Below are 26,621 nucleotides of genomic sequence, written 5' to 3' on the forward strand. Positions count from 1 at the left end.
CTTAGTATATGGGGTCAGCACCTTACCCATTGAGCACAGGCGCCACCCTGAAATATCTTTTGATTACAAAGCACATGTAAGAAGTCCTTTATCCTAGCCGGGCGTTGTGGCGGGCGCCTGTAGTCCCAGCTACTCGGGAGGCTGAGGCAAGAGAATCGCTTAAGCCCAGGAGTTGGGGAGGTTGCTGTGAGCTGTGTGAGGCCACGGCACTCTACCGAGGGCCATAAAGTGAGACTCTGTCCCTACAAAAAAAAAAAAAAAAAAAAAAGAAGTCCTTTATCCAACCAGCTGATCTAGCGAACATGGGGCCAGTACTGACCCTCTGACTAGGGCTGAGAAAGAGTGAAGCCTGGGGAAGTGAGGAGAGGGGTGACCAGACTCCTATACTTGTTAGATTTCCAATTTTGGGGGTACTTTTGTCTAAACTTGGCCTAGGAAGAGCACTAAAGTAACTCAAAAGATGTGTTTCCTTCCAGCATTTCAAAGGGACAGGAGCCAAAGTTGGAACAGAATAACACAGTGTTGTATTATTAAACCAAAGTATGAAATAAAAGTGAGTCCATACTGACATAAATGGCAAGATAGATTAAATAAATAGATGGGAAGTAGGCTGGGCTCGGTGGCTCATGCCTGTATCCCAGAACTCTAGGAGGCCGAGTGAGGTGGGTGGATTGCCTGAGCTAAAGACCCCAGCTCTAAAACTAGTCGGTGTTGTGGTGGGTGCCTGTAGTCCCAGCTACTGGGGAGGCTGAGGCAAGAGGATCACTCAAGCCCAAAAATTTGAGATTGTTATGAGTTTTGATGCCACAGCACTCTACCCAGGGCAACAGAGTGAGACTTTATCTTAAAAAAAAAAAAAAAAAAAAATGGGCACCCGGTGCGGTGGCTGACGTCTATATTCCTAGTACTTTGGGAGGTGGAGGCAGGTGGATTGCTTGAGCTCACAGGCTCGAGGCCAGCCTGAGCAAAAGTGAGACCCTGTTTCTACTAAACATAGAAAAACTGAGGCAAAAGGATCGCTCGAGCCCAAGAGTTGGAGGTTGCTGTGAGCTATGATGCCACAGCACTCTACCCAGGGTGATAGCTTGAGACTGTCCCAAAACAAGAAAAAAAAAAAATGGGAAGAGAGAACTTTCCCAGGCAGAAGAATTTATGTAGATGCCCCATCCTCCAGGGACATAACTCCTGCTCCTCAAGTGTGGGCTGTCTTAGTGATACCCATCCAAAAAGAACAGTCTTGGGGGTGGCACTTTACAGTGGAGAAAGACAGACACTGCCTCAGCCAGGAGATCACAGTTGCCAGCAACAGTGAGAGTCATGTTGCCAGGACTCATCCTTGCCATGATGATATGAGGATGGCTCTTCAGCTTTGTGGTCTTCCAGACCCAAAGTCCCAATTTATTTAGGAGGAAAAATCCCAGTTGAGGGACATCTTATAAAATACTCAGCCAAACTCCTCAAAACTGTCAAGGTCATTAAAAACAAAATCTGAGCATTTGTCACAATCAAGAAGAGCCTAAGGAGACGTGAGGACTAAATATCATGTGGGAACCTGGATGGGATCTTGAGACAAAAAGGTATTAGGTGAAAACTAAAAAACTAATAAAATCTGAATAAAATATGGACTTCAGTTAATACTAAAAGGTATATACATATTTTTTGAGACAGAGTCTCACTTTGTTGCCCTTGGTAGAGTGCTCTGGCGTCATAGTTCATAGCAACCTCAAACTCCTGGACTCAAGCAATTCTCTTGCCTCAGCCTCCCAAGTAGCTGGCAGCTGCCACAAGCCTGGCTATTTTTAGAGATGGGGTCTGGCTCTTGCTCAGGTTGGTCTCCTTGAATTCCTGAGCTCAGGCAATCCTCCCGCCTGGCCTCCCACAGTGCTAGGATTACAGGAGTGAGTCACCGCACCTGGCCTAAAAAAGTTTTTGTAAACTCCTTTCATTAATCTATTTTTTTTTTTTTTTTTGCAGAAAAAGTTTTTTTGTTGATAGATTTTTTTTTTTTTTTGTCTCTTTTGGCTGGGGCTGGGTTTGAACCCGCCACCTCCGGCATATGGGACCGGCGCCCTACTCCTTGAGCCACAGGTGCCGCCCTAGATTTTTTTTTTTTTTTTTGCAGTTTTTGGCCGGGGCTGGGTTTGAACCTGCTACCTCTGGCATATGGGGCCGGCGCCCTACTCCTTTGAGCCACAGGCGCCACCTGATAGATTTTTTTTAAATTAAATTATAGCTATGTACATTAATGCAATCATGGGGTACAATGTGCTTGCTGGGGGCGGCACCTGTGGCTCAAGGAGTAGGGCGCCGGTCCCATATGCCGGAGGTGGTGGGTTCAAACCCAGCCCCGGCCAAAAATCACAAAAAAAAAAAAAAAGTGCTTGCTGGTTTTATATACAATTTGAAATATTTTCATCAAACTGGTTAACATAGCCTTCATGGCATTTTCTTAGTTATTTTTTTTTTGTTTTTTTTGTGGTTTTTGGCCGGGGCTGGGTTTGAACCAGCCACCTCCAGCATATGGGACAGGCGCCCTACTCCTTGAGCCACAGGCGCCACCCCATTTTCTTAGTTATTGTGTTATCCTTCCATTAATCTTACAGAGGTATAATTTAGTTACAGTAAAAACCACCCCTTGGGGGGCACAGCTCTGGGTGTTGACAAATGTATCCTATTGAGCAACCACCAGCACAATCAAGATAGAAACAGCTCCAGAAAACTCCCCCATGACCTTTTGTGGCCCACTCCTCCCCAACCCCGTGGCAAACACTGATCTGTGCTTTGTCTCCTATAAACTTAATCTTTTTTAGTTAAGTGACAAGTCCAGACCTTGCTCCCTGAGCCATGGCCAGCCTGAGGCACAGCCGACCCCACTGCATCAGGGCAGCATTCAGCCTAGCCAGCGCTAGGGCTGGTTTCAAGAGGAGGCAGAGAAACATGCGCTACCATCTCAAGGTGCTTTCTTGCTGGTTGCCCTTTCTCTCTGAGTGCACATGGGGGCAGGGTGGGAGCGGTGGGAGGCCTTTGGTGTCATCTGCCCCTTTTGCTACGGCCACTATCTTGGCGCATCTGGTGTGGCAGGAACCGTGGGCACCCCGGATTCCTTGCCTTTGAATATTATGCTTATGTCCACCTGCCCTGATACAAAGGTGCATCCAAGCCTGCTTTTTTCCAGGTCAATCACAAAAAGAATCACATGGACTTTGTTGAAGGGATCTGGAGAGAGGTATGTGATAGAACAGACCAGCAGACCAGAACTACTGTCATTTGCATAATTTTTTCCTGTTTTTGGACTAAATAACAGTGTCAACTGTTAAAGAGGAAATGAGCTCTCTGAGAAGGTTTTCACTGTCCAAGTGAAACGCTGGAGGCAGGGGAGGCCTCTCCCTCTACATGCACAAGTGTATGTGATCGCAGCCACTGTGTTCACTGGGGAGGGTAACTGGAGGGTAACTGCACGTAGTGGACACTAAGTACTCTAATTTGGTTAATGGGTCTTCATGGGATGGGGGGGGGACTCTTAGCATATTCACAAGGGTGTTCCCACACAGCACTGGACATTCCTAAAAGTGCAGTTCCCCTGCCTTTAACCTCAGGAAATGAAACCAATATAGCAACTTTTACTAGTCCCAGGGGACTTTGATTTGTTCTGGAGATGTTTTCTGCTAGAGCCCCTGGGGCCAGGGCCTTCCAATACAAGGTCTGGCTGCGTTCAGCTACGGTGGACTCTCAGGCTTTTTTGGGTGCTCTGGAATATTGATCTAATGCATTAAAAAATACATTTGCAAGGCAGATCATGCAAACTTTCCCAACATTGGTGATGGGAGAAATTGCACGTGTGTTGTTAAATCCTACTGCTAGAAATAGCTAATGGGCTCAGTTACACTTTTGTCATCAGCTCTTAGATCCTTTGGATGGTGATTCAGAAGACATCCCTAGTCATTCCAACTATAGCTTCAATTACTGTTCTCTGGGTGATATGAGCTGTAAGATAGCTTCGTGCACGTTGAAGTCAAAGAGTCCAGAGGAAGTTAATCTAGAAGATTCTCTCTCATCAAAAATTCCAGACCTTGTCATAAAAGCTGCCAGCTTGGCCCCTGAGTCTCTGGAAGCCAATGACGTGGACATGCAGCCTGAGGACTTGAGGATGATGGAGGAAGACCTGATGCCCCAGGCAGCCGAGTCCCTCCTTGCTCCCATGGAGCCCCCTGAAAGTGGCAGACAGGGGCCTAGCCGAGCCAGAGGGACACGGCCACCACCTAGACTTGGGAGTGAGAGGGACAAAGGGCCCAGAGTCTCACTCTCCAAGAGAAAAATGGAGCTTTTACTTGGAGAGCCTGAAAAAAACAAGAGAAAGAAGCAGTTTGTGGCCTAATCCAAGGTGAGCAAGCAGGTTCCATTTAGGGCAGGGTTGGAGCCAGGCCAGGAGCAGGGACTTAGTTACCAAAGCTAATGTTGGTGAACATAAAGGAAATATTTTTAGTGAACATTTATATGTCTTTTTTTTTTTTTTTTTTCCCAGAGACAGAGTCTCATTTTGTCGCCCTCGGTAGAGTGCTGTGGCGTCACAGCTCTCAGCAACCTCCAGCTATTGGGTTTAGGTGATTCCCTTGCCTCAGCTTCCGCATAGCTGGGAGTACAGGCACCTGCCACAACGCCCAGCTATTTTTTTTGTTGCAGTTTGGCTGGGGCCAGGTTCGAACCCTCCACCCTGGGTATATGGGGCCAACGCCCTACTCACTGAGCCACAGGTGCCGCCCCATTTATATATCTTAATAATAAACAGAGACTCAACTGCTGAGATTGACATGGCTTTCCAATTCAGAGCAGGTCCTGTATGGCCCTCACTGACTCTACCTTCCCCGAATCCCAGAGAATTTCTTTACTTTTACTACATTTATTTATCCTTAAACTAGTGTTCTTTTGGGAAACTCTGACACCGGGGTCTGTTATTCTCCAACTAAATTGACTTGTTGCTATAACCTTTGCACCCACGCTTTACACAGTCACCTTCAGGTGGGGTCAGCTCTGGGAGTTGATGACAAGACCAAGTCTGTAAAGGAGTATTTGAAACCAAACAGGAGCCAGAGGAGAGGTCTCCCCTGGGCCTGGTTGATGGGGAGGTGTGGGCAGGGCACAGAACTGGCATCCCATTTACAGCTGATTCTCTGTGGGTGAAACAGCTTCCTCCCACTATATTTTTATTTATATCCCTCATTCATACTATTGAAGAGTCAGAGATATGAGCAGTTAGTTTTGGCTCAGTCGGGATAATCATGGTCTCAATGTAGTAATACCTAAAAATAATGGGGTGGTGACAATTCTTTTACTTTTATCCCATTTCTGTGTGTTTGTTCACTGAACTTTATTTCCTAGCAGGTGAGAGCACAGAGCAAGTCTGGTACTCATGCTGGGTGGGTCATGTCCTCTGCTCTAAATCCAGTACCCTCAGCAAGTCCCTGGGACCATATTTCCTGACTGCCAATAAAAGGGACCATCACCACAAGGAGCCACTCATTCATCCTGGTGGATTGGTAATGGGGACCTGGCAAGTGCTCAGTTCAGGCCGCTTGATTGCCCTTTGGGCCTAGACACCACTGCTAGGCCACGCGGGTAGAGTGGTGGCAACTGCCTAGCTTGTCCCTCCTGACCATAGGGCGAGGAGGTGGAGCCCCAGCCAAGGAGGTGGCGTGAACCTCTTACTCCTGGGGTGACTCTGTGAGGTCCCAGGACTAGGGCTCAGTCAAGTGGGATGTTAGGTTGGGAGGAAAAGCCTCAGGTGCCCCTGGTGAGTCACCATGGAAGTCCTCACCTTGGAGGCGGCTCAGTACTGAGTCTGGGTGACCGGGCCCCTCCCCTCAAATGTCCCTTGCTGGGGTCTGGTGGCCAAGGATGCTTCTACTCATTGACCTCTAAGCTGGAGTCAACTCCTCCTTGTATTAGGAGCTCTTTGTCTCACCATACTGCCCTAGAAGTAGAGGGCCTTAGGGTTCAAAGGACAGCACTCTGGAATCCTCATTCTTTCCCTGTGTTAGCTTCTGGGACTGTCACCTGTCTATGGGGTGGGATCTAAGTTTGGGTGAAAACATGTTTGCATGGTCGTATCTTTTGTGAACTGTCCTTGCTACTACCAGGGCACAGTTCCAGCTCTTCTCAGGTGGGAGCCTGCAGGATCCTTACTTATGGGTTCAGAGGCAACCATTTCAAAGGGGTGGGCCCCAATTTTTGATCAAGCCATCAAGGATCTCCTATGTAAGTTTCAGCACCAGGTGGGAAGAAGGTGCTGACTCTAATCTGGCAGCTCCATGGAAACCATCTGAGGTTGAGGTGGGGTCAGAGTGTCCAGTTAGAAGTGGGGCTCTCTGCTAGTGACCACTCATGTGGTGGTGGGCTGTGGCAGCCCTTCAGGGCCTGTGCTGAGCCTGGGCCTATCCCCAACTGATCCTAGGAGTGCTGGGAAGACCAGAAACTTGCTATCACAGCCACCACCCATCACCCCTGCCACCTGAATATGGAAAGTAAGCAGTGTGCCATATGGGCCTGCCACATTACCATCCTAGGGTTGAGAGGGATTGAATGTGCCAGCATAGAGATGGAATTCATACCTTTGACTGTATGAGAGGCTGCACCGTGAGGGGCTGAGCTGAGTCCAGCACCCTGGCCAAGAACACGAGCAGCTTGAGTCAGGAACGATTGCTTAGGGAGTGGGGACAGCCCAGAGTTTTTTTAGTTGACACCTATTTCTGTGTCTGTGAAGCGGTTCTTGATTTGTGGGCACTTCAGTCACTTTGGAGCATGACGTACTCTGTACTCGAAGTGCTCATGACAAGAGTGAGGAGGGCTGGGCACAGCCAGGCCAGCTGCCCTCTGCAGGAACTAGAGCCCTGGCCCACCGGTTGCAGAGGTCACCACTCCAGCCCTCAGAGGGGCTCCAGTGCTCGAGACAGAAGAGGCAGAGCCAGGTCATGCTTAGTGTTTTATTTCATAAAACAAGCCATGCTGTCAGCCCTCTAAAAACCCATACTTATATCTTTCCAATTTCCACCATTCCCAACCGTCAGATTCCATTCATTTCCTCCAACCTCAAGCCAATCACTTTCTTTTCACAAGTTCATACATTCCAAATGTTTTAATAATGAATAAATGTTAAATATTGACTTTTACTATTACAGAAAGGGGAAGCTAGAAAAGTTCAGTTTTACTCTGTGCACAAGACTGCAACACCACGTTCGTAGAAGCTGCGAGGATCTTCCTTTGTAGCAATTTCAAAGTCGACAGTGAAGATAAGGTCTGCACGGGTAAAGTTCAGGTAGACAGGTAGGGTGACCTGCAAAAAAAGCAATAAAGGATTGATGGTGTCTCGAGCAGCAGAAGGGTTTATACAAGAGGAAGTGGCTTCTTTTAGGAAGCTGATTCCCAATTACAAGCAGAACTCCAGGTATGGAAATGGAGAGATGACCTCGTCCACTAACAGCAGTCCTGCTGCATATCCCCCTGACCACACAGGGCAGGGGAAGCACTTACCACACTAGCCTTTTTCTCTGCGTTTGTTTGTTTGACCCAGCGCAGCTGAGTCAGAGGGAGCACGGTGGAGATGGCACTGGACAAGGACAGCTTGTTGTTATTGCATGTGGCCCCCTGAAGCTTCAGACCTGTGGGGCAGAAGTCAAAACCCAGTCTGATGGGACAGCAGCTCCACAAATCCCTGGTCATGAGGCAATCGCAGGCAAACTGGATAGCTCTACCATTACCAGCTGGTCACCTTAAATACATTCATCTGGGAGCATGCGCAGACAACCAAAGTCCCCTGCAGGTAGGCAGGTTGGCCAAACTGGAGGCCCAGGTGCAGGGGAGTTGAACGTAAGAGAAGAAGCACTATTTTTTGTGAGGCTCCAACTCACCTGTGACCCCAAAGCTGCAGGCATCGAGGGTGGCACTCTGTGAGGTGGTGACATTAACTTCCAGGCAGAGCTCTTCCAGGGACCAGCTGTTGGCCTGGGCCACATACTGCCTGGTGGCAGTGATATAGGCCTCGGGCACGAACAGGCCACCCAAACACACATGGATGTTCTGTGGGAAGCAGCAGCCCCAGGGAGGCAGTTTGGATCAGATCTAGTCCTTGTGTTGTCCCCTGGCTGCCCCACCTAAGCCCAGTACAGCGGCTAACCACCCCCAGGCTTCTCAGGACTTTCACTACCTTTAGCTCCTTGGCACCACCAGATGCAGCTGCCAATGAGATGTTCTGTAGCTGTTTGATCCGCTCACTGAAGTCAGACACCCACTGGATGACGGTCATGCCAGCAGGCACCGTGTAGTGTGACCAGCTTCGAGGCAAGATTCCTGAAAGCAAGGCAAAGAGATCCCAGGCCCAGCCTAAGTTCTGACAACTCCCCCAGCACAGATAGGGGCCGATCTGTGAGTGCCTGTGCACACCAAACCATGCCCGCATGCATGCCCCACCCACCTCCCTTCTCTGGTTGCACCATATGCCCTGGACAGGCTGTCATCACCTCTGTATCTGTTCTACCCTCAAGATGGTCCAGAATGTGTCTCAGTATAGTGCAATTTCTTTTCTTTTTTTTTTGAGACATAGTGCCGTGGTGTCACAGCTCAGAGCAACCTCCAACTCTTGGGCTTAAGCGATTCTCTTGCCTCAGCTTCCCAAGTAGCTGGGACTACAGGATACAACACCTGGCTATTTTAATTTTATTTTTTTTGAGACAGAGTCGCACTATGTCACCCTGGTAGAGTGCCGTGGCGTCACAGCTCACAGCAACCTCAAGCTCTTGGACTTAAGCAATTCTTTTGCTCCAGCCTCCCAAGTAGCTAGGACTATAGGTACCCGCCACACCACCTGATTTTTTTTGTTGCAGTTATCGTTGTTTAGCTGGTCTGGGCTGGATTTGAACCCGCCTTGGTGTATGTGGTTGGCGCCATAACCACTGAGCTATAGACGCCAAGCCTTTTTTCTTTTACTTTTCTTTTTTCATCACCCTTGGTAGAGTGCCATGATGTTATAGCTCACAACAACCTCAAACTCTTGGGCTCAAGTGATCCTCCCAAGTAGCTGAGACAACAGGTGCCCACCACAATGCCTGGCTATTTTTTAGAGATGGGGGTCTCTCAAGCTGTCGCCCTGGGTAGAATGCCGTGGCATCATAGCTCACAGCATCCTCCAACTCTTGGGCTCAAGCGATTCTCCTGCCTCCACCTCCTAAGTAGCTGGGACTACAGGTGCCCAACACAACACCTGGCTATTTTTTGGCTGCAGCCATCATTGTTGTTTGGTGGGCCTCGGCTGAATTCGAACCTAGCAGCTCAGGTGTATGTGGCTGATGCCTTAGCTGCTTGAGCCATAGGCACCGAGCTTGGGGTCTCACTCCTGCTCAGTTTGGCCTCCAATCTGTGAACCCAGGCAATCCACCCACCTCAGTCTCCCAGAGTGCTAGGATTATAGGCGTGGGCCACTGTGCCTGGTCCCTTTTTTTTTTTGAGACAGTCTTAATTTGTCGCCCTGGGGTTAAATATCATGACATCATAGCTCATAGAAACCTCAAACTCCTGGACTCAAGTGATTCTCATGTCTCAGCGTCCTCAGTAGCTGGGACTATAGGCACCTGCCATGACACCCAGCTAATTTTTCTTTTCTTTTTTGAGACAGTCTCAAGCTTTCACCCTGGGTAAGAGTGCTGTGCCATCATAGCTCACAGCAACCTCCAAGTCTTGGATTCAACAAATCCTTTGTCTCAGTTTTTCTATTTTTAGTAGAGATGAGGTCTGGCTCTTGTTTAGGCTGGTCTCAAATTCCTGCGGTCAAGCAATCTACTTGCCTCGGCCTGCCTGAGTGCCAGGATTACAGGTGTGAGTCACCATGCCCCGCCTAGTACAATTCCTAGGGTCAAATTAGTCTGTGTGTGAATGTTTAGAGGTCTATAATCATGTCTAAAACTAAAAACTCCAATCACACAAATGGTTCAGTGTTCCTGACAATTTAGATTCTTGGGGCACATGGGAAGATCCTGAGGGCTCTCCACAGTTGTGATTCAACCCTCCTTCACCTCTCCTGCCCTGGTCCATGCCTGTTCTTTATGGGCCCAACACTCCACCAGTCCTCACTGGGCAAGAGCAACCACATTGCCCATTCACTGTCCAGGAAGTCCTTAATCACAGAAGTTGCATAAAGATTTTAGTCAATGTTCAGTGAACCAGTATGAAAGAAAATGAGTCTTATTAGACATTTCTAAGGACCCCTCCTCATATCCTAACGGTAAGAGCACTGAACTGCTCTCAGAGGGAAGCCTTCACAGGGATACTAGTGCCAGGCCTGGCCAGGGGCTGCTACCACGTGGTGTTTACAGACTTCATCAACATTCAGGAGCCTGTCCTGCTCTAAGCAGTGAGGGAGGTGCAGCACGGGTGGGGGGGTGGCTGGAGGATAGATTATGGCCCCAGGTGAAGGAAGACCTGGCCTTGCTGGCCTGAGCTCTCAGGTGCCTAGAGGAGTCCTAATTTCTGAAATACCTTTCACCAGTTCATTGATAAGTGTACGCAAGTAGTTGGTCTGTTTTTTCTTCCCTTCACACACTTGAACAACATCTGCAAGATCCTGGCGAACATCTTGAAGTAGTTTAGCTCCCATCTTCACCTCCCTTTCAAAGAATCTGAACAAAGGATCCTAAAATCATTCAAAGAGAAGAGAAGGACAGGAATTAAGGAAGAGGTCCTTTTTTCAGCATTCAGCCTTGGGGCAGAGCCCAGAATTCACACCCTGCCCCAAATTATTAACACTCCTGAGCCTGATCTGGAACCAGACCGTATGTGAACCAGAGCTGGTCTGAGGCCTCCTATGGCCCTGCCTGACCCCACAGCTCTCGACAACACTCTGAAGAGGAAGGGCGCCTGCTGCTTCCTTCTGGAATCAATTACCTATCTCATGGGGATGCACTGGGCCGCCTGCTGCCCACCCGCCTTCCCTGGCTACCTTGATGTTCTCCACAGTGCGCTTGAGATGGCTGAGTGTCTGGGGGATGAGGTGGAGCCAGTTGGACGCGGTGGTGTGCAGCGTGCGCATCCAGGCTGGGCGCCCGTCAGACGTGGAGTCTGTCCTTGTCTTCTTCTCGGTCTCTGCGTAGGCCAGGTCATCCTCATCCTCCAGCATCTGCATCTTCAGCATTTTGCTGATCATGTCCACGCCTAGGCCGTGATCCATAGCATGGAGGCAGGGGACAAGCATGACAGCAAAGAGGAAAAGAAGGACTTAAATTGGAGAGACGGCCTGAAATGATTTCTTTGATTCTGTTTTATTAACTAGCTGTATGGACTTCAGCAAATCCCTTGTCTTTTCTGGGCCTTTTTCCCATAAGAGAAGTTTAGTTTAGAAACAGTTCTGCAGGGATGTGGGGATGTGTGGCAGGGGTGCAATCACCTGGTGGATGAGACTGAACAGCTTGCTGGGCCCATCCCCAGTTCTGACTGAGGGTGGGGCCTGAGAACCTGCATTTCTAAGAAGTTCTAGGTGAGGCTGATGCTGCTGGTCTAGGGAACCACATTTGGAGAACCACCGATTAATTAATCTCTCAGCTGCCTTCTGGCTCAAAGTACATGAATAATCTTGAAGAGAAAAACACCTCATAAGTAAAAAAAAAAAAGGGAAAAAAACCTACTAAAAATATATTCTAGGAAAGAGACTAATGGTTTTAAAATATCACTTAATACCAGGTACTTTAACTGCTGAAAAAAAAAAGGTCACTATTTCTGAAAAGAAGATGAAAATCTAAATACAACTTCCAAACTTATTTATATAAATAGTAAGACTTTTCTCCAGAACTGAGATGATGTTGCAGAAGATACTCATTTTCTCTGCCCACCTCAGGAGTGGTGCTGGGAACAGCTGGTAAGTGGCGAAGAAAGCTGGTGGTCTTGGGGAGATGGACACGAGGCCCACTAAGCCACAGGGCAGAGAAAGGGCTCCCGAGGGGCAGCATATCTACCCACCCTGGGTGGTGAGGAGGACTCTCTCAGCATTGTTGGGCAGGCCCAGCCAGGAGGGCGTCTGGGTGTCAGGGAGCAGCTCCACCCACTGCACAAACTCCTCTCTCCTGGAAAACCAGCACATTTGGAAAAGGGCATTAGGGACAGTACTAGGAATGACTGACAATAGATGGTCCAGGTGTCACGGCTCCTGCAGTCCTGGCAGGGAGCTATATACCTGATGCCGTCTGGCATTTGAATGTCTTTATGCCCGTCGACCTTGCATGCCAGCTTGAACTCGCTATCAAAACTCTTCGTTGTGAACAGACGCTCTAGGAAAGTGTTGAGCAGACGCTGGTCAAATTCATTGTCCACACGCCCACCATAAATGGACTGAGCCATCAAAGTCTTCAGTGCGGACCATGGGATCTTATCTGGAGAGATGTTCTGCCTGCCCTGGGGTGAGGAAAGGCTGGGTTACATGTGTGCAGTCAAAGGGAAGCCCCAGCAGTTTCTCGCAACTCCTTGTAGGAGGCACAGATATCCCCCTCACATGTCCATCATGGGATCCCCAACTGTCCACAGCCCCATGGCTGCTCCTAAGTCCATTTCCTATCGCCATAACCTGGAGTTTTCCTCCCTAAGTACATGCTCACTGCCGGGGCATAGCACACACTTGCCTTGGCTGTGTCGTCCAGCCATGTGTCCACTGTGTCGCAGGCTGACCGTAGGTCAGATTCTCCAAACTCATATTTCTTTGACCATCCCAGCGGTGCATACCGTAAGCGTTCCTGGATGATGGCATGGAACCAGGCCAGCAGGAAATACAAGCGAGCACGCTCGTTGGGAGACTAGGTGAGGAAAGTGACCAAGGACAGTCATCAGAAGCAGCAGCCCTTTCCCTCTCAGACAACGGCGTAGATGCCACATCAGAGTCTAAGCCTAGAAAGAGCTCTCTGATGCTGATTTTCCTATTGGTAGCGTTATGATCCAATGACAGAGTTGAGAAAATTTATTCAGCCAATATAAAGTGAAATAGGAGAGGACAGATTTCAGAAAAGAAAAGGTGGACTACGGCACACCATGAAATAGTACCTAGGAAATACAGATAGAACTGAGGCAAAAATACAGGAGGCCACAATCCCTTTCCTCCTGCCCAAGTACCTTAGTCTTCACTTGGCATCTGGGAGGGCTCTGCTTGGCCTTGCTGTGCTTGGGAGGAGAGAACCTGCCATGTTCTTGGGGCACAACTCTGAGTTCTAGCTTCACTGTGGGTGTCTCTGCTCATCTGGGACCAAACTCTACACACATGGGCTTTTATCTTTCAAGCTGTTCACAAGAAGGAAATTTAGCCTACAGCTAGAAAGTAAAACCACCTCGTGATGTCTTATGGATTTATATACAGAACACCAGGAGCATGAGTGCTTCGCTCTATCACTCAGACTGGAGTGCAATAGCTCACTACATCCTCAAACTCCTGGGCTTAAGGGATTCTCCTGCCTCACCTCCTGAGTAGCTGGGACTATAGGAGCTAGACCCCTTACTTGGCTGATTTTTCCATTTTTTATAGAGAAAGGGTCAGGCTATTGCCCAGACTAGTCTTGAACTCCTGACCCCAAGTGATCCACCTGCCTTGGCCACCCACGGTGCTAGGATTGTAGGTGTGAGTCACTGTGCCCAGCTAAGCACAAGACCTTTACCTTGCATATCCGTGACACAGGAATACTGCTGAAGGTCCTTAGCATGTTGGCCTTCACCCCTGGGGGTGGCTCAAATACGAAGATGCGGCCCGCCCGGAGCAGATTCACAGGCACCTAAAGGAGAATGTGGCTTCTGTCACTGCTCTGGTTCAGACACTGGGTCTGCTCTGCTACACATATACACAAGCTAAACACAAGTCACACCAGCCTTTAACATCATCCACCCTCTTTACCCACCCACCTTGGGGTTGATCTCCATGGTGAGGAAGAGTCTGAAGCAGGCATGAGGTTGCAGAGAATGCAACTTCTTCTCCAGCTGCATCAGCCACCCTGGGGCCAGGTGCACGTTCTTCAGCATCACCCATCTGCACACACAAAGTGAAAGCTGCACAATATGGCAAGCTTCCTGCCTGAATGCTGGGGAGTAAGCCTTTCTAAAAACAAAAGTAAACAGGCCTACCTGCCTGACTTCACAGCAGTGTTTATTGCCTTGTCTGCTTGGTTGAAGCCTTCTGCTGAGCCTAAAATAAGGAAGCCCAGAGTTAGCAACAGCAGCCCTGGACTTCAATGGCTACCATGGACTCTGGGAGGTTTCAGCCCATGTAACCCATCAAGTTCCCTTACCAATTGCAATTGAAGTGATCTGTGTGTTCTGCTCCGCAGCCAGGTCCTCCACATGCCCACTGGCATCATAACCAGGAACAGAGCACATCAGGACAGGGGTGTTTGGCTTCACCTGCAAATGAAGAAGGCAGAAAAGTCAGATGCCAGGCAGCAGCCAGTTTATGCCTGTCAAGATTAAGAGTGCCCTGAATGGGGGCAGCGCCTGTGGCTCAAAGGAGTAAGGCGCTGGCCCCATATGCCGGAGGTGGCGGGTTCAAACCCAGCCTCAGCCAAAAACTGCAAAAAAAAAAAAAATAAAGAAAGAAAGAAAGAAATACATCATCTAAAAAAAAAGAGTGCCCTGAATGATGGCCCTGACAAGACATTCTGAGTGTGGGTACCGTGGAGCTGGGCAGATTCAGAATCCACAGCGGGTTCTTAGCCTGCGAAGAGTCATGCAGCCAGGAGGAAGAGCAGATGCCAGGGCTCCTGCAGAATGCTACTGGGAGTGTTTGTTACCTCCGTGCCCACGATGTGGGTCAGGTCGAGTGGCTGCTCCATGATGGACATGAAGGACTCTCCGAGGTTTGTTGAAACAAACATGTGGGCCATGGCTAGTAGGCGGTCGGGCCGGAAAGCCTGGATCAGGAGCAGGCGGTGGATGGCCTGCCCGATGGGTGCTGAAACGAGGTGTGTAAAGAAACAATAGTAAAAACAGAGACTTGGAAGTGCCCCTCCCCTGCCTGAACTATTCTTCCCACTACATCCACTTGGCAAAAAGTTAGTGTTCAGGGCTCAGCTCAAACCACATCTAGGAAATCGCAATGTCCCTTCTGGTTCTCTCTGATCCAGGAGAATCTGCCACTACCTCCTATGCCTTCCTTAAACTCTCTAGACACACCTATGACAACCCTTTACCACCTGGATGTCTCCATAGGACAAGGTGCCATTTCCTGATTTTTATTTATTTTTATTTTCATTTTTTGAATTTTGCTCACAATTGTCTTAGTTTGAAAGGATTTTTTTTTATTTATTCTTTTTTTTTTTTTTTTTTTAATTGAGATAGAGTCTTACTTTGTGGCCCTCGGCAGAGTGCCATTGCATCATAGCTCACAGCAACCTCAAACTCTTGGGCTCAAGCAACCCTCTTGCCTCAGCCTCCCAAGTAGCTGGGACTACAGGCACCAGCCACAATGCCTGGCTTTTTTTTGGTAGAGACGGGGTCTCACTCTGGCTCAGGCTGATCTTGAAGCTCTGAGCTCAGGGCAATCCACCCTCCTCGGCCTCGCAGAACGCTAGGATTACAGGAATGAGCCACCACGCTCAGCCCATTTCCTGATTTTTAACTTACTTTAACTTTCTCTTTTGGTGTTTAAGCATGAGTTGAAAAAGGAATTAGGATTTTTTTGACCTTCTACAAAGCCAACTTATACCTAGAAGCCAGTGGTTTTCAAAAAAGTATTATTATTATTTTTTTTTGGTTTTTGGCTGGGGCTAGGTTTGAACCCGCCACCTCCGGCATATGGGACCAGTGCCCTATTCCTTGAGCCACAGGCGCTGCCAAGTATTTTTTTTTTTGTTGTTGCAGTTTGGCCGGGGCCGGGTTTGAACCCACCACCCTTGGTATGTGGGGATGGTGCCCTACTCACTAAGCCACAGGCGCTGCCCTCCTAAAAAGTTTCAATACGGCCAGGTAAGGTGGCTCATGCCTGTAAACGCAGCACTCTGGAAGGCCGAGGTGGGCAGATCACCTAAGCTCATGAGCTTGAGACCAGCTTGAGCAAGAGCGAGACCCTATCTCTAAAAACTAGCTAGCATTATGGCGGGTGCCTGTAGCCCCAGCTACTCAGGAGGCTTAGGCAAGAGAATTGCTTGAGCCCAAGAGTTTGAGGTTGCTGTGAACTAGGATAGCACTCTACCGGGGGTGTCAAAGTGAGACTGTCTCAAAAAAAAAAGGTTGGGGTGGGCAGCGCCTGTGGCTCAAAGGAGTGGGGTGTGGTCCCATATGCCAGAGGTGGCAGGTTCAAACCCAGCTCAGGGCCTATAGCTCAGTGGTTAGGGCACCAAAGCAGGTGGGTTTGAACCCACCCTGGGCCTGCTAAACAATGACAACTACAATAAAAAAATAGGCGAGTGTTGTTGTGGGTGCCTGAGTCCCAGCTACTTGGGAGGCTGAGGCAAGAGAATTGCTTGAGCCCAAGAGTTAGAGGTTGCTGTGAGCTGTGACGTTGCAGCCCTCTACTGAGGGTGACATAGTGAGACTCCGTCTCAAAAAAAAAAAAAAAGTTTTAATAGTGAAATACTTATTTTGGGAATCGGTAACTTTATTTTTTGGAAGTGTTCCTTTAAGTAGCAAAAGCCAACATTACATTCAGGTCTAGAGAGAAAACAAGAGAGGGGAGTGGTGGGGAGAGGGCTGGATGTGCGCTTACTTGCAGGTGTTTCTTCATTCCAGAGGTAAGGCACCGTCTGCTCTGGGGAGCTGCTGTCCAGCCAGATGCCAAATTGCTGGGGAGACAACAGTGGGATCCTTGGAGCAGGGCTGGCCTCAGGGGCAGAGGTTGACCCATGCCTGACATGACAGCAGATACAATGTTCTGGGTTTTACATAACATGCAATTCCTCATTGCCAGTTTCCTGGGATAAAGCCAATATTTTTCACTGGGAACATTCAAAAGAATAATTACCTCATCTGCCTGAACCTTTGCGATGAGATCTTTAAATGCAGGAAGACAGCTCAACCTTACAACTGCTTCTGCCTGCTCTACAGTCAGGCCCTGGATTTTGGGGGTTGAACCAGCACTCAGAACGATCTCCTTCCCTCTCAAGAAGTGCTGGAATTCAGCATCGTAGGTGGGCTCCCTGGAAAGGGTGCAACAGGTTAGCCAGGGTCTCTTATTTTCATTTCACTGCCACTAAAATAACAGTCACAATTTAAAGAAAAACAAAAAATAATAGAATGTATCCTATCATACAACATGAGTAGAAAACCTGCAAATTGATCATATTTTATTGCAGAGATAAGAATACGGCGGCAACCTTACCCCACCGTGCCCTTTAGCTTGATTCTTGCCAAAAGCATAGCAAAGGTAATGTGGTCTTGATGCAGCATGCCTCTAGCCACTCGGTTAAATGCCACCTGGGATAAAAGCAGGAAACATTGTTCCCCTCAAAATATTCTGCCCCCACCTCCTACACCCAGAAACAGTTGAGAGCTTTGCTGTCTACCTGGAAGAGGTCTTTCGTGATGATGGAGAGGCGCTGTGTGTGATCAGTGATGCCCTTTAGATTCGGGTTCTCATATAAGACATTGTGATAAATGTCCAGGAAAAACTGGAGTGAGTACTGATACAAGAAGTGTATCTGAAAGGAAGCAGCGAGTAGCCGTTAGGCAATCACCCGGGCAAACCCAATAAAAGTGAGCCCATGAACTGTTCCCTGCAGCCAGGGGTGCTCACCTGTTTGAGAGACTCCATGGTGAAGTAGATGCTGCTGCAGGCAGTGGAGAGGGGGAGGTACTGCTGGGACACAGTCTCCACTTCCTGCATGACGATGTCTGTCTCCTCTACTTTTCTGGTGACCTCAGCAGCCTCTCTCTTCAGGTTCTCCAGAGTCGTTATGATAGTGTCATCATCCAAAATGCGTCCTTTCACCTCGTTCAGAGCTTGTAGTAGAGATTTTTCAAGCTGACGTAGACGTAGCTGAAATTCCCCTTAAATAAACAAAACATCCAGAGTTTGCCCTAATGCTGTGATTCAAAAGGAAAGCTTTCTGAAGTGTTTGCATGAACCTGGAACATCTTAGTCCCTTAGACGTTCAGCCTCGACCTGCACCAACCATCTAAAATCTAAGAGCCACAGATAGTACCTTGAAGTTTAAGAAGATCAGACCGTTTTTCGTCCACATCAGGTCTTTCTGCTTTGAGAACTTCATTTAGACACTGGCTTTGTAAACTGCTACGGGTGACCGTGAAGTTTACAAAAGTAACCCGGGAACAGAGATCTGGTGGAAACTCAACCTGCCAAAACAGAGAACAGTCTGTTTTGTTAATTTGGCTATAAAACCAAATTGTGCTACATTTCCCTGTGGGAAGTGTCCCATTCCTTACAGTTGGATCCCGGGTGGACAGGAAGATGACAAATGATGGTGACAGGTCTATGTCCTGGTCGCCAAGAGTGATCAGCACTCTCCCCCCTGTTCGCCGAACTTCACGGTTCAGTACTGGGTTCAAAACTGGATCATAGCTTTCTACATCCTGTATGACACATGGGTAGAATCTAAAGGTTAGGGTTTTCCAACATTTATCCTCACCCAAACAGCATGCTGGTTCCTACTTTACTTTTTTTGTTTGCCTTTTTGTTGTCCTACTTTAGATAAATACACCCGGGAGGTACCTTGCCATTTAGACCTGCACTGTCCAATACGGCCTCCACATGTTGCCTACTTGAATGAATAAATTTATTATTTATGACAGAGTTTCACTCTGCTGCCCCAGGCAAGCATGCTGTGGCATCAGCTTAGCTCACAGCAACCCCCAACTCTTGGGTATAAGTGATCCTCCAGCCTCAGCCTCCCAAGTAGCTGGGGCAATAGGCACCTGCTACAATGCCCAGCTAATTTTTCTATTTTTAGTGAAGTGTGTCTTGGTCTTGCTCAGGCTGGTCTTGAATTTCTCAGCTCAAGTGATTCTCCTGCCTTGGCCTCCCAGAGTGCTAGGGTTATAGACATGAGCCCCTGCACCTGGCCTTTCCTTGGATTTAAATTAATTCAGATAAATAAATAAATAAAACTACCATGAGGCACTTGAACACATGTTTTAGAAAGTAAAACCTACTTCAAGGTAAAATAAATATATGTCATTGAAAGTCCAAAAAAAAAAAAAAAAAAAAATTCAGTTCTTAGGCTGGGCATGGTGACTCACGCCCATTATCCCAGCACTCTGGAAGGCTGAGGTGGGTGGTTTGCCTCAGCTCACAGGTTCAAGACCAGCCTGAGCAAGAGGAAGACCTCATCTCTAAAAATAGCCAGGTATTGTGGTGGGTACCTATAGTCCCAGCAACTTGGAGGTTGAGGCAAAAAGTTCGCTTGAGCCCAAGAGTTTGAGGTTGCTGTGAGCTGTGACGCCATCGCACTCTACTGAGGGCTACAAAGTGAGACTATGTCTCAAAAACAAAACAAAACAAAACAAATTCAGTTCTTGGTTACACTAGCCATAGGAAGTGCTCAATGGCCACCTGTAGCTAGTGGCTACCACACTGAACAATGCAAATCATAAGACAGTCTTACCCTTGCAGAAAGTTCTGGTGGATAGTGCTGATCTAGACCCTCTAATTAGAATTCTAAATGCAAATGCTGATTTGTTGAATTTATTCCTTCTAGAACAATCTCAAAGCTTTATTCTTATTTTGATATTGAAGTCTTATAAATTAGTTTTTTTCATGTCCACTATGTTAAAAAAAAAACTAAATGCAATCCTAAAAGGAATTCACTCCTGAGTAGTATGTGTTTTTTTTTTTTTTGATATAATCTCTTTCTGTTGCCCTGGGTAGAGTACAGTGGCATCAACTTCAAACTTTTGGGCTTAAGTGACCTTCCGCCTCAGCCTACCAAGTAACTGGGACTATAGGCATCCACCACAATGCCTAGCTAGTTCTTCTATTTTTATTTTGAGACAGAGCCTCAAGTGTCCCTGTGGGTAGAGTGCCGTGACATTATAGCTCACAGCAACCTCCAACTCGTGGGCTCAGGCGATTCGCCTGCCTCTACCTTCCAAGTAGCTGGGACTACAGGCGCCTGCCACAACACCCGGCTATTTTTTGGTTGCAGCCGTCATTGTTGTTTGGCAGGCCCGGGCTGGATTCGAACCCTCTAGCTCAGGTGTATGTGGCTGGCGCCTTAGCCGCTTGAACCACAGGCGCTGAGTCCAGTTATTCTATTTTTTATGAACCTGGGGTCTTGCTCTTGCTCAGGTTGGTTGCGAACTCCTAAGCTGAAGCAATCTACTCATCTCAGCCTCCCAAAGTGCTAGGATTACAGGCATGAGCCTGGCTTATGGACAGTGTTTGAAGAATTCAAGGGCAAACACAAACCTGGACCAGAAGGGGGTTCCCAAATCTCAGTGCACTCTCTAAATTCTTCCTGAAGGCATCATCCAGAAAGCTGGTCCGTGTGATCTTACGATCCTTGTATTCATTCATAATGAACTCTGTTGCCTGGCCAGAGGGGTCGATGATCAGTGGATACCTGAGGATGAGGCCATAATTGAAATATCCAAGAGGGAAAGCAAAAGAAGATGCTTGGCAAAGTCACTGACAAGACAGATGGGAAGGTCACTGCAGCTATCCAAGAGTGGTTCCGAGAGACATTTCCAGATTTACCAACAAAGACAAAAATGACTTAAATGCTCAATGCTCACATTGAGTCATCTTTGTGAAGCACTTCCAGGCCACATACTTCCTTACATAGGCCATAGTTAAAAATCCTTTTCCCTATGGGACAAATGTTCTCTCTCACAGCATACTGCACATGCCAACCACATTATGTTATGACAGAATTATTACGCTTCCGTGTGTCATGACCTTTCTAGACACTACTCCTAGAGAGTAGGTACTGACACCAATACCACAGTGGCATCAAGAACAAATATTATAGGGTGGCGCTTGTGGCTCAGTGAGTAAGGGCGCCGGCCCCATATACCGAGGGTGGTGGGTTCAAACCCAGCCCCGGCCAAACTGCAACAAAAAAAAAAATAGCCGGGCGTTGTGGCGGGCGCCTGTAGTCCCAGCTACTCGGGAGGCTGAGGCAGGAGAATCGCCTAAGCCTAGGAGTTGGAGGTTGCTGTGAGCTGTGTGACGCTACGGCACTCTACCAAGGGCAATAAAGTGAAACTCTGTCTCTACAACAAAAAAAAAAGAACAAATATTATAAAGAGTGAATTGCCAGGGATGCTGTGAAGGTATAGGTATATCTCATTCAATGTTCACAATAACCCTACGAGACAGACACATTTTATAAATGAGCAAATGGAGGCACAGGGAGGCTACTGTGATTTGCCCAGGGTCTAACTGATTAAGAACAATTAAAACGAGCAATATAACACATAAGCTTCTAAAAATTTCAGAAGCTATAAAAGGGTACATGCTTAGAAGAATAACCTGGCCCCTGCCTTCCTGACCCCATTCCTTGGTCACCAAATTCCCTTCACCAGTTTCTAGGGTATCTTACAGAGAAAGTTCAGGTGTTTTACCGGATGTGTGTGAGCACAGTATGCTGGGAGAGGGGCACCCCTCCGCTACGCACCTGCCATTTGCAGCTCACTTCTATTTAAAGGTCCTGCAAAGATGACCCAGCACCCATCTGTTAGCTGACTCTTAGTGGGGTACATCTGAGTTATTCTCAGTCTTTTGCTGGTACACATTTCATCTTGGAGTCACCATTTTTCACGTGTGCCAGGCTACTATCGATTAAAAACCTAGATTAAATTCAGATAGGTCTAGCCCTGCACACAGATTGTACTGATTCATCAACATTGTCATCAGTACTGCCCGGCAAGACACTGAGACCCTTTGGTCCAGGTATGGGATTGAGAGTTTGCCCATTAACGTCAAACAGCATCTGGTAAAGTCTCTGTCATCTTCGTGTCCTTTAGACAGTGGTATACAGCAGGGTACGCTAAAGGTTTTAAGATGTTTAGATGAGCTTAGGAAGAAATTTGGGAAAATTTTTTTTTTTTTTGAGACAGAGTCTCAAGCTGTTGCCCTGGGTAGAGTGCCATGGTATCATAGCTCACAGCAATCTCCAACTTGGGTTCAAGTGATCCTCTTGCCTCAGTTTTCCTATTTTTCTTTTCTTTTTTTTTTTTGGTGGTTTTTGGGCGGGGCTGGGTTTGAACCGGCCACCTCCGGCATATGGGACCGGCGCCCTACTCCTTGAGCCACTGGCGCCGCCCAGTTTTCCTATTTTTCAGTAGAGACAGGGTCTCGCTTTTGCTCAGGCTGGTCTTGAACTCGTGAGCTCACGCAATCCACCCACCTCAGCCTCCTAGAGTACTAGGATTACGGGAGTGAGCTCCCTCGCCTGGCCCATTGGGACATGTTTTTAAAAAGACAAAAAGGAGACTTGGCGCCCATAAGCTCAGTACTTAGGGCACCAGCCACATGCTTCAGGGATGGTGGGTTCAAACCCGGCTTGGGCCTGCTAAACAAACAATCAAATAAAAGGCGATGCCTGTGGCTCAATGAGTAGGGCGCCGGCCCTGTATACTGAGGGTGGTGGGTTCGAACCCAGCCCTGGCCAAACTGCAACCAAAAAAAAATAGCCGGGCGTTGTGGCTATAGTCCCACCTACTTGGGAGGCTGAGGCAAGAGAATTGCTTGAGACTAAGAGTTGGAGGTTGCTATGAGCTATGATGCCACAGCACTCTACCAAGGGTGACAAAGTGAGACTGTCTCAATTAACAAAAAAAGAGAGAAAGGAAAAAGCACCCAGGGTGCCAGGTTGAAGAGCGCTATGGAGGAAACCTAAGCTCTAGAAAGTGAGGTGCCTTGTACATGGGTAGGTCCTGAGGATGCACCTTAGATGTCAGCACCTAGCCCACCTTCGCTAGCGGTCACATCTCATTTCTGTTTTATTTTTTGAGACAACAGTCTTATTATGTTGCCCTCGGTAGAGTGCTGTTGTGTCACAGCTCACAGCAACCTCAAACTTTTGGGCTTACACAATTCTCTTGCTTCAGCTTCCCAAGTAGCTGGGACTACAGGCGCCCGCCACAATGCCCGGCTATTTTTTGTTACGGTTGTTGTTGTTTTTCAGCTGGCCCCGGCTGGGTTCGAACCTGCCAACTTTGGTGTATGTGGCTGGTGCCGTAATCACTGTGCTATGGGCGCCAAGCCCACATTTCACTTCTTATTCTGGCCTTCTTAAACAGAAAATCAGGTAGCAATTTCCCCCATAACTAGTTAAGTATTTTCAGTTCTTGTAATGTTTTGAGATTTTTTTGTATTCTTTCAGTTGTAATATGGTATGACAACAAAAAGAAGATTGTTTTATTATTAATTTTTTTGTAGATACAGAGTCTCACTTTATCGCCCTCAGTAGAGTGCTGCGGCATCACACAGCTCACAGCAACCTCTAGCTCCTGGGCTTAAGTGATTCTCTTGCCTCAGCCTCCTGAGTAGCTGGTGCCACAGGTGCCTGCCACAACGCCCGGCTGTTTTTTTTTATTTTTATTTTTTTGCAGTTTTTGGCTGGGGCTGGGTTTGAACCCGCTACCTCCAGTATATGGCGCTGGCGCCCTACTCCTTGAGCCACAGGTGCTGCCCAAGAGGATTGTTTTAATGTTCACCCCTACCCATAATCATGCCAATCAATTTTAGAAGGTTCCAACAAGAAGTATTCACTGCAGAATAATTCAGACGAGAATGGCACATTCCCTACCACAGAGACAAGCACTAACCCGCAGCACTGCATGTCCACTCCCATTTCCTATTCCTTTATTCAAACAAGGTGTATTTTGAAAAAAATAAAGTTGGGATCACCACACATAAAAATCTCCCACTGCCTCTTTTTGGTGCCCGGTACATACCTATTGAACCGTTTCAGCATGATTGCGTTTTCTGTGCACAGGTCATCAGCAGGCAAGGAGCTGGCTTGCCAGCGAAGGCGCTCATCAGCATTGGAAAGGTACTCTGTTCTTGCAATATCTGTGCGGAACTGAAAGGCAAGGTTGGTTATCTTTCCAGAACTACCAATGGAGGCTCTTCTCAAGAAGACTTTGTGACAGTTTACTAAACATCAGTTTGGCTCATACCGTTAGTGCATATTTTTAGAGTTCTCTATGGATTGTTACCTGGATATTGGCTTGCTGTAAGTGATGGGACCAGGTAGTAAACAAGTTCTGACGCATCTGCTGGTCAAAGTAACCTGCATATGCAATAAATGCAGCTGACAAGAGACAGTCCCCAGCAATGGTGGACATCTGGTTTTTGAAAGTCTCACTTGTTTTTTCCCATCGTTCACGTTCAGCGGACAAACTCTTCAGAAGAGCAGTGCTCCTATTTACCTAAAAGGAACATTAAACAAGATGCTCAGGGACCAGCACTTTGAATGCTCCAAGTCTGTTCATCCACATCATGTGCAGGGCTTTGGGTGGGCTAGAAATGTGTTCAAGTTGCTCACACCCCAATGGCATGAGACCCAAATCATATACAATTAATGAACACACACATCTTAGGGTCTCATCAGGCAGAAGCTGGGAACATATAATTCTCTTCTGGCCTTGAGGCATCTGCATGAGCAGAAAGAGGGGAGTAGAAAGAAAAGGCCTCTGAGGTGGAAGGACATCTGGATGAGGCTGAAAGGAAGAGACACCAGTGACAAAAGATAAAAGAGCCTGTCATGAGGATGAGACAGCGTGGGCCTGAGTGAGCCTGACAGTAGTCAGAGGACAGAGGACACTGACACAGTGGCCCTCAAAGCCAGGGAACAAGCAGGTTTAGAGCAGACAGCAGGGCGTTGGGTGGGATAATTCATGTCTGTCCAGCTGCCATTGAGCTATCCTAATTAACACCACTTATTAATAACACTCAGTATTTAATATTTTCCAGGAAAAATGTCATCAGGGCCTTAAAAGATAAGAGAGCTAATTCAGGCTCGGCGTCCATAGCCCATAGTGGTTGAGGTGCCAACCACATACACCGAGATGGTGGGTTCGAGCTCGGCCCTGGCCAGCTAAACAACTGCAATAAAAAAATGGCTGGGCATTGTGCCGGGCACTTGTAGTCCCAACTGTCTGGGAGGCTGAGGAAAGAGAATCTCTTAAGCCCAGGAGTTTGAGTTGCTGTGAGCTGTGATGCCATGGCATTCTACAGAGGGCAACATAGTGAGACTCTTGTCTCAAACAAAAAAAAAAAAAGAGAGAGAGAGAGCTAATTCACTGAGACCGGTATGGTCCATGCAGTCCATAAAAGTGTGTTCACCTTGGCTTCCACCGAATGAAGCCAAGAAGCACATCATGTTAATGACTCTGATAGACAGGATTTCTGGGCTGGCAGGACAGACATCAGATTGTCTCTGATGATCTTACTTTGGCTTCGACAGCTGCCAGGTCTGCTTTAATGGCCTGGGCCTCTGAGATCAGGACAGCGTATTCCTCCTTGTAGCGAGCAATGCTGGCTTCCAGGTCTCGGATCATTTGCTCCACCTCGTTGGCCTTCTGCTGGTTGTCTTTGGCGTCATCCTCCAGCTTCTGCAGCTCATTACGTAGGGGCTCCACTCTCTTCAACATGTCTGCATAGTTAAGCTGGGAAGGGCAAATCCAATGCTGTTAGCAACAGAAAAAGAGGTCACCCTTTACCGGGCAGCTCCCGGCCATGCTCATCACCTGTGCGATTGCCCATTTCACCATAGGGCCACAAGCCAGGGAAGCCCGATTGACAATTTCATAATTATAACTTGGGTTGGACATGTAGTTCTTCTTCATCTTCTCCCTTATGGCATCACTGGAAAAGAGAAATTACATTTGTAAACATTTGCAGGACAAGAATAAAGGAGAAACAAATGTACAGGACTAGAGTCAGCACCCCACTTGTTGCCCCAATGGCCCCTGGACATGAGCCAAACTGACCCTCAGCTTAGGTGAAAGCTGAAAATGCTGCTCTCAACACTGGTTTTTGTTTTTTGCATTTTCTGGCCGGGGCTGGGTTTGAACCCGCCACCTCTGGCATATGGGGCTAGTGCCCTACTCCTCTGAGCCATAGGCACTGCCCTAACACTGTTTTTTTTTTTTTTGAGAGAGAGTCTCACTTTCTTACCCTTGGTAGAGTACCATGCTGTCATAGCTCACAGCAACCTCCAACTCTTGGGCCTAAGCGATTCTCTTACTTCAGCCTCCCTAGTAGCTAGGACTACAGGCACCCACCACAATGCCTGGCTATTTTTAGAGATGAGGTCTCACTCTGGCTCAGCTGGTCTTGAACCTGTGAGCTCAGGCAATCCACCCGCCTTGGCCTTGCAGAGTGCTAGGATTACAGGCGTGAGCCACCTCGCAGGGCTTCAACACTCTCGACAATTTCTTTCATTCCTGGCAATAGCCTTGGATTTCACTCACTCACCTGATCTCTTCTGCGGAGAAGTTGACAATGGTCGGGATGAAGTTCTCCCGCATGATGATGGAGCGGATTTGCTTCCAGTCCGTGGTGCTCTCCCCCAGCAACAGGCAGATGGACTCGAGTGCCAGCTTCACGGCGGCAGGTGGGTTGGCCATGGACCGTACCTCCACCAAGTGCTGCTTCTTGATGGACTTCACAGCTGGTCAGAAACAGGAGTGGAAGAAGACAGAGCAAAATGTAG

General features: G+C 47.9%; 1 protein-coding gene across 1 annotated transcript in view; it reads right to left on the reverse strand.

Moving 5' to 3' along the window:
• Positions 1-6,963: 6,963 nt before the first annotated feature.
• The window catches only part of DYNC1H1 (dynein cytoplasmic 1 heavy chain 1), a 101,418-nt gene continuing 81,760 nt past the window's right edge, over positions 6,964-26,621 (reverse strand). The window contains exons 52-78 of the mRNA XM_053603869.1: positions 26,384-26,579; positions 25,654-25,771; positions 25,357-25,572; positions 24,121-24,333; positions 23,857-23,984; positions 20,363-20,516; positions 18,382-18,528; positions 18,141-18,291; positions 17,732-17,985; positions 17,502-17,636; positions 17,318-17,412; positions 16,961-17,135; positions 16,706-16,781; positions 14,793-14,953; positions 14,295-14,406; positions 14,131-14,191; positions 13,912-14,035; positions 13,671-13,784; positions 12,651-12,821; positions 12,209-12,426; positions 11,995-12,098; positions 10,982-11,193; positions 10,522-10,675; positions 8,198-8,340; positions 7,902-8,070; positions 7,525-7,652; positions 6,964-7,327 (exon numbers count right to left, since the gene is read on the reverse strand). Coding sequence (XP_053459844.1) covers positions 7,199-7,327; positions 7,525-7,652; positions 7,902-8,070; positions 8,198-8,340; positions 10,522-10,675; positions 10,982-11,193; positions 11,995-12,098; positions 12,209-12,426; positions 12,651-12,821; positions 13,671-13,784; positions 13,912-14,035; positions 14,131-14,191; positions 14,295-14,406; positions 14,793-14,953; positions 16,706-16,781; positions 16,961-17,135; positions 17,318-17,412; positions 17,502-17,636; positions 17,732-17,985; positions 18,141-18,291; positions 18,382-18,528; positions 20,363-20,516; positions 23,857-23,984; positions 24,121-24,333; positions 25,357-25,572; positions 25,654-25,771; positions 26,384-26,579 — 4,058 coding nt within the window. The 3' untranslated portion in view covers positions 6,964-7,198. The remainder of the gene's footprint in view (positions 7,328-7,524; positions 7,653-7,901; positions 8,071-8,197; positions 8,341-10,521; positions 10,676-10,981; positions 11,194-11,994; positions 12,099-12,208; positions 12,427-12,650; positions 12,822-13,670; positions 13,785-13,911; positions 14,036-14,130; positions 14,192-14,294; positions 14,407-14,792; positions 14,954-16,705; positions 16,782-16,960; positions 17,136-17,317; positions 17,413-17,501; positions 17,637-17,731; positions 17,986-18,140; positions 18,292-18,381; positions 18,529-20,362; positions 20,517-23,856; positions 23,985-24,120; positions 24,334-25,356; positions 25,573-25,653; positions 25,772-26,383; positions 26,580-26,621) is intronic.

Source organism: Nycticebus coucang, chromosome 9 (genome assembly GCF_027406575.1).
Source record: "Nycticebus coucang isolate mNycCou1 chromosome 9, mNycCou1.pri, whole genome shotgun sequence".
Classification (NCBI taxonomy): Eukaryota; Metazoa; Chordata; class Mammalia; order Primates; family Lorisidae; genus Nycticebus; species Nycticebus coucang.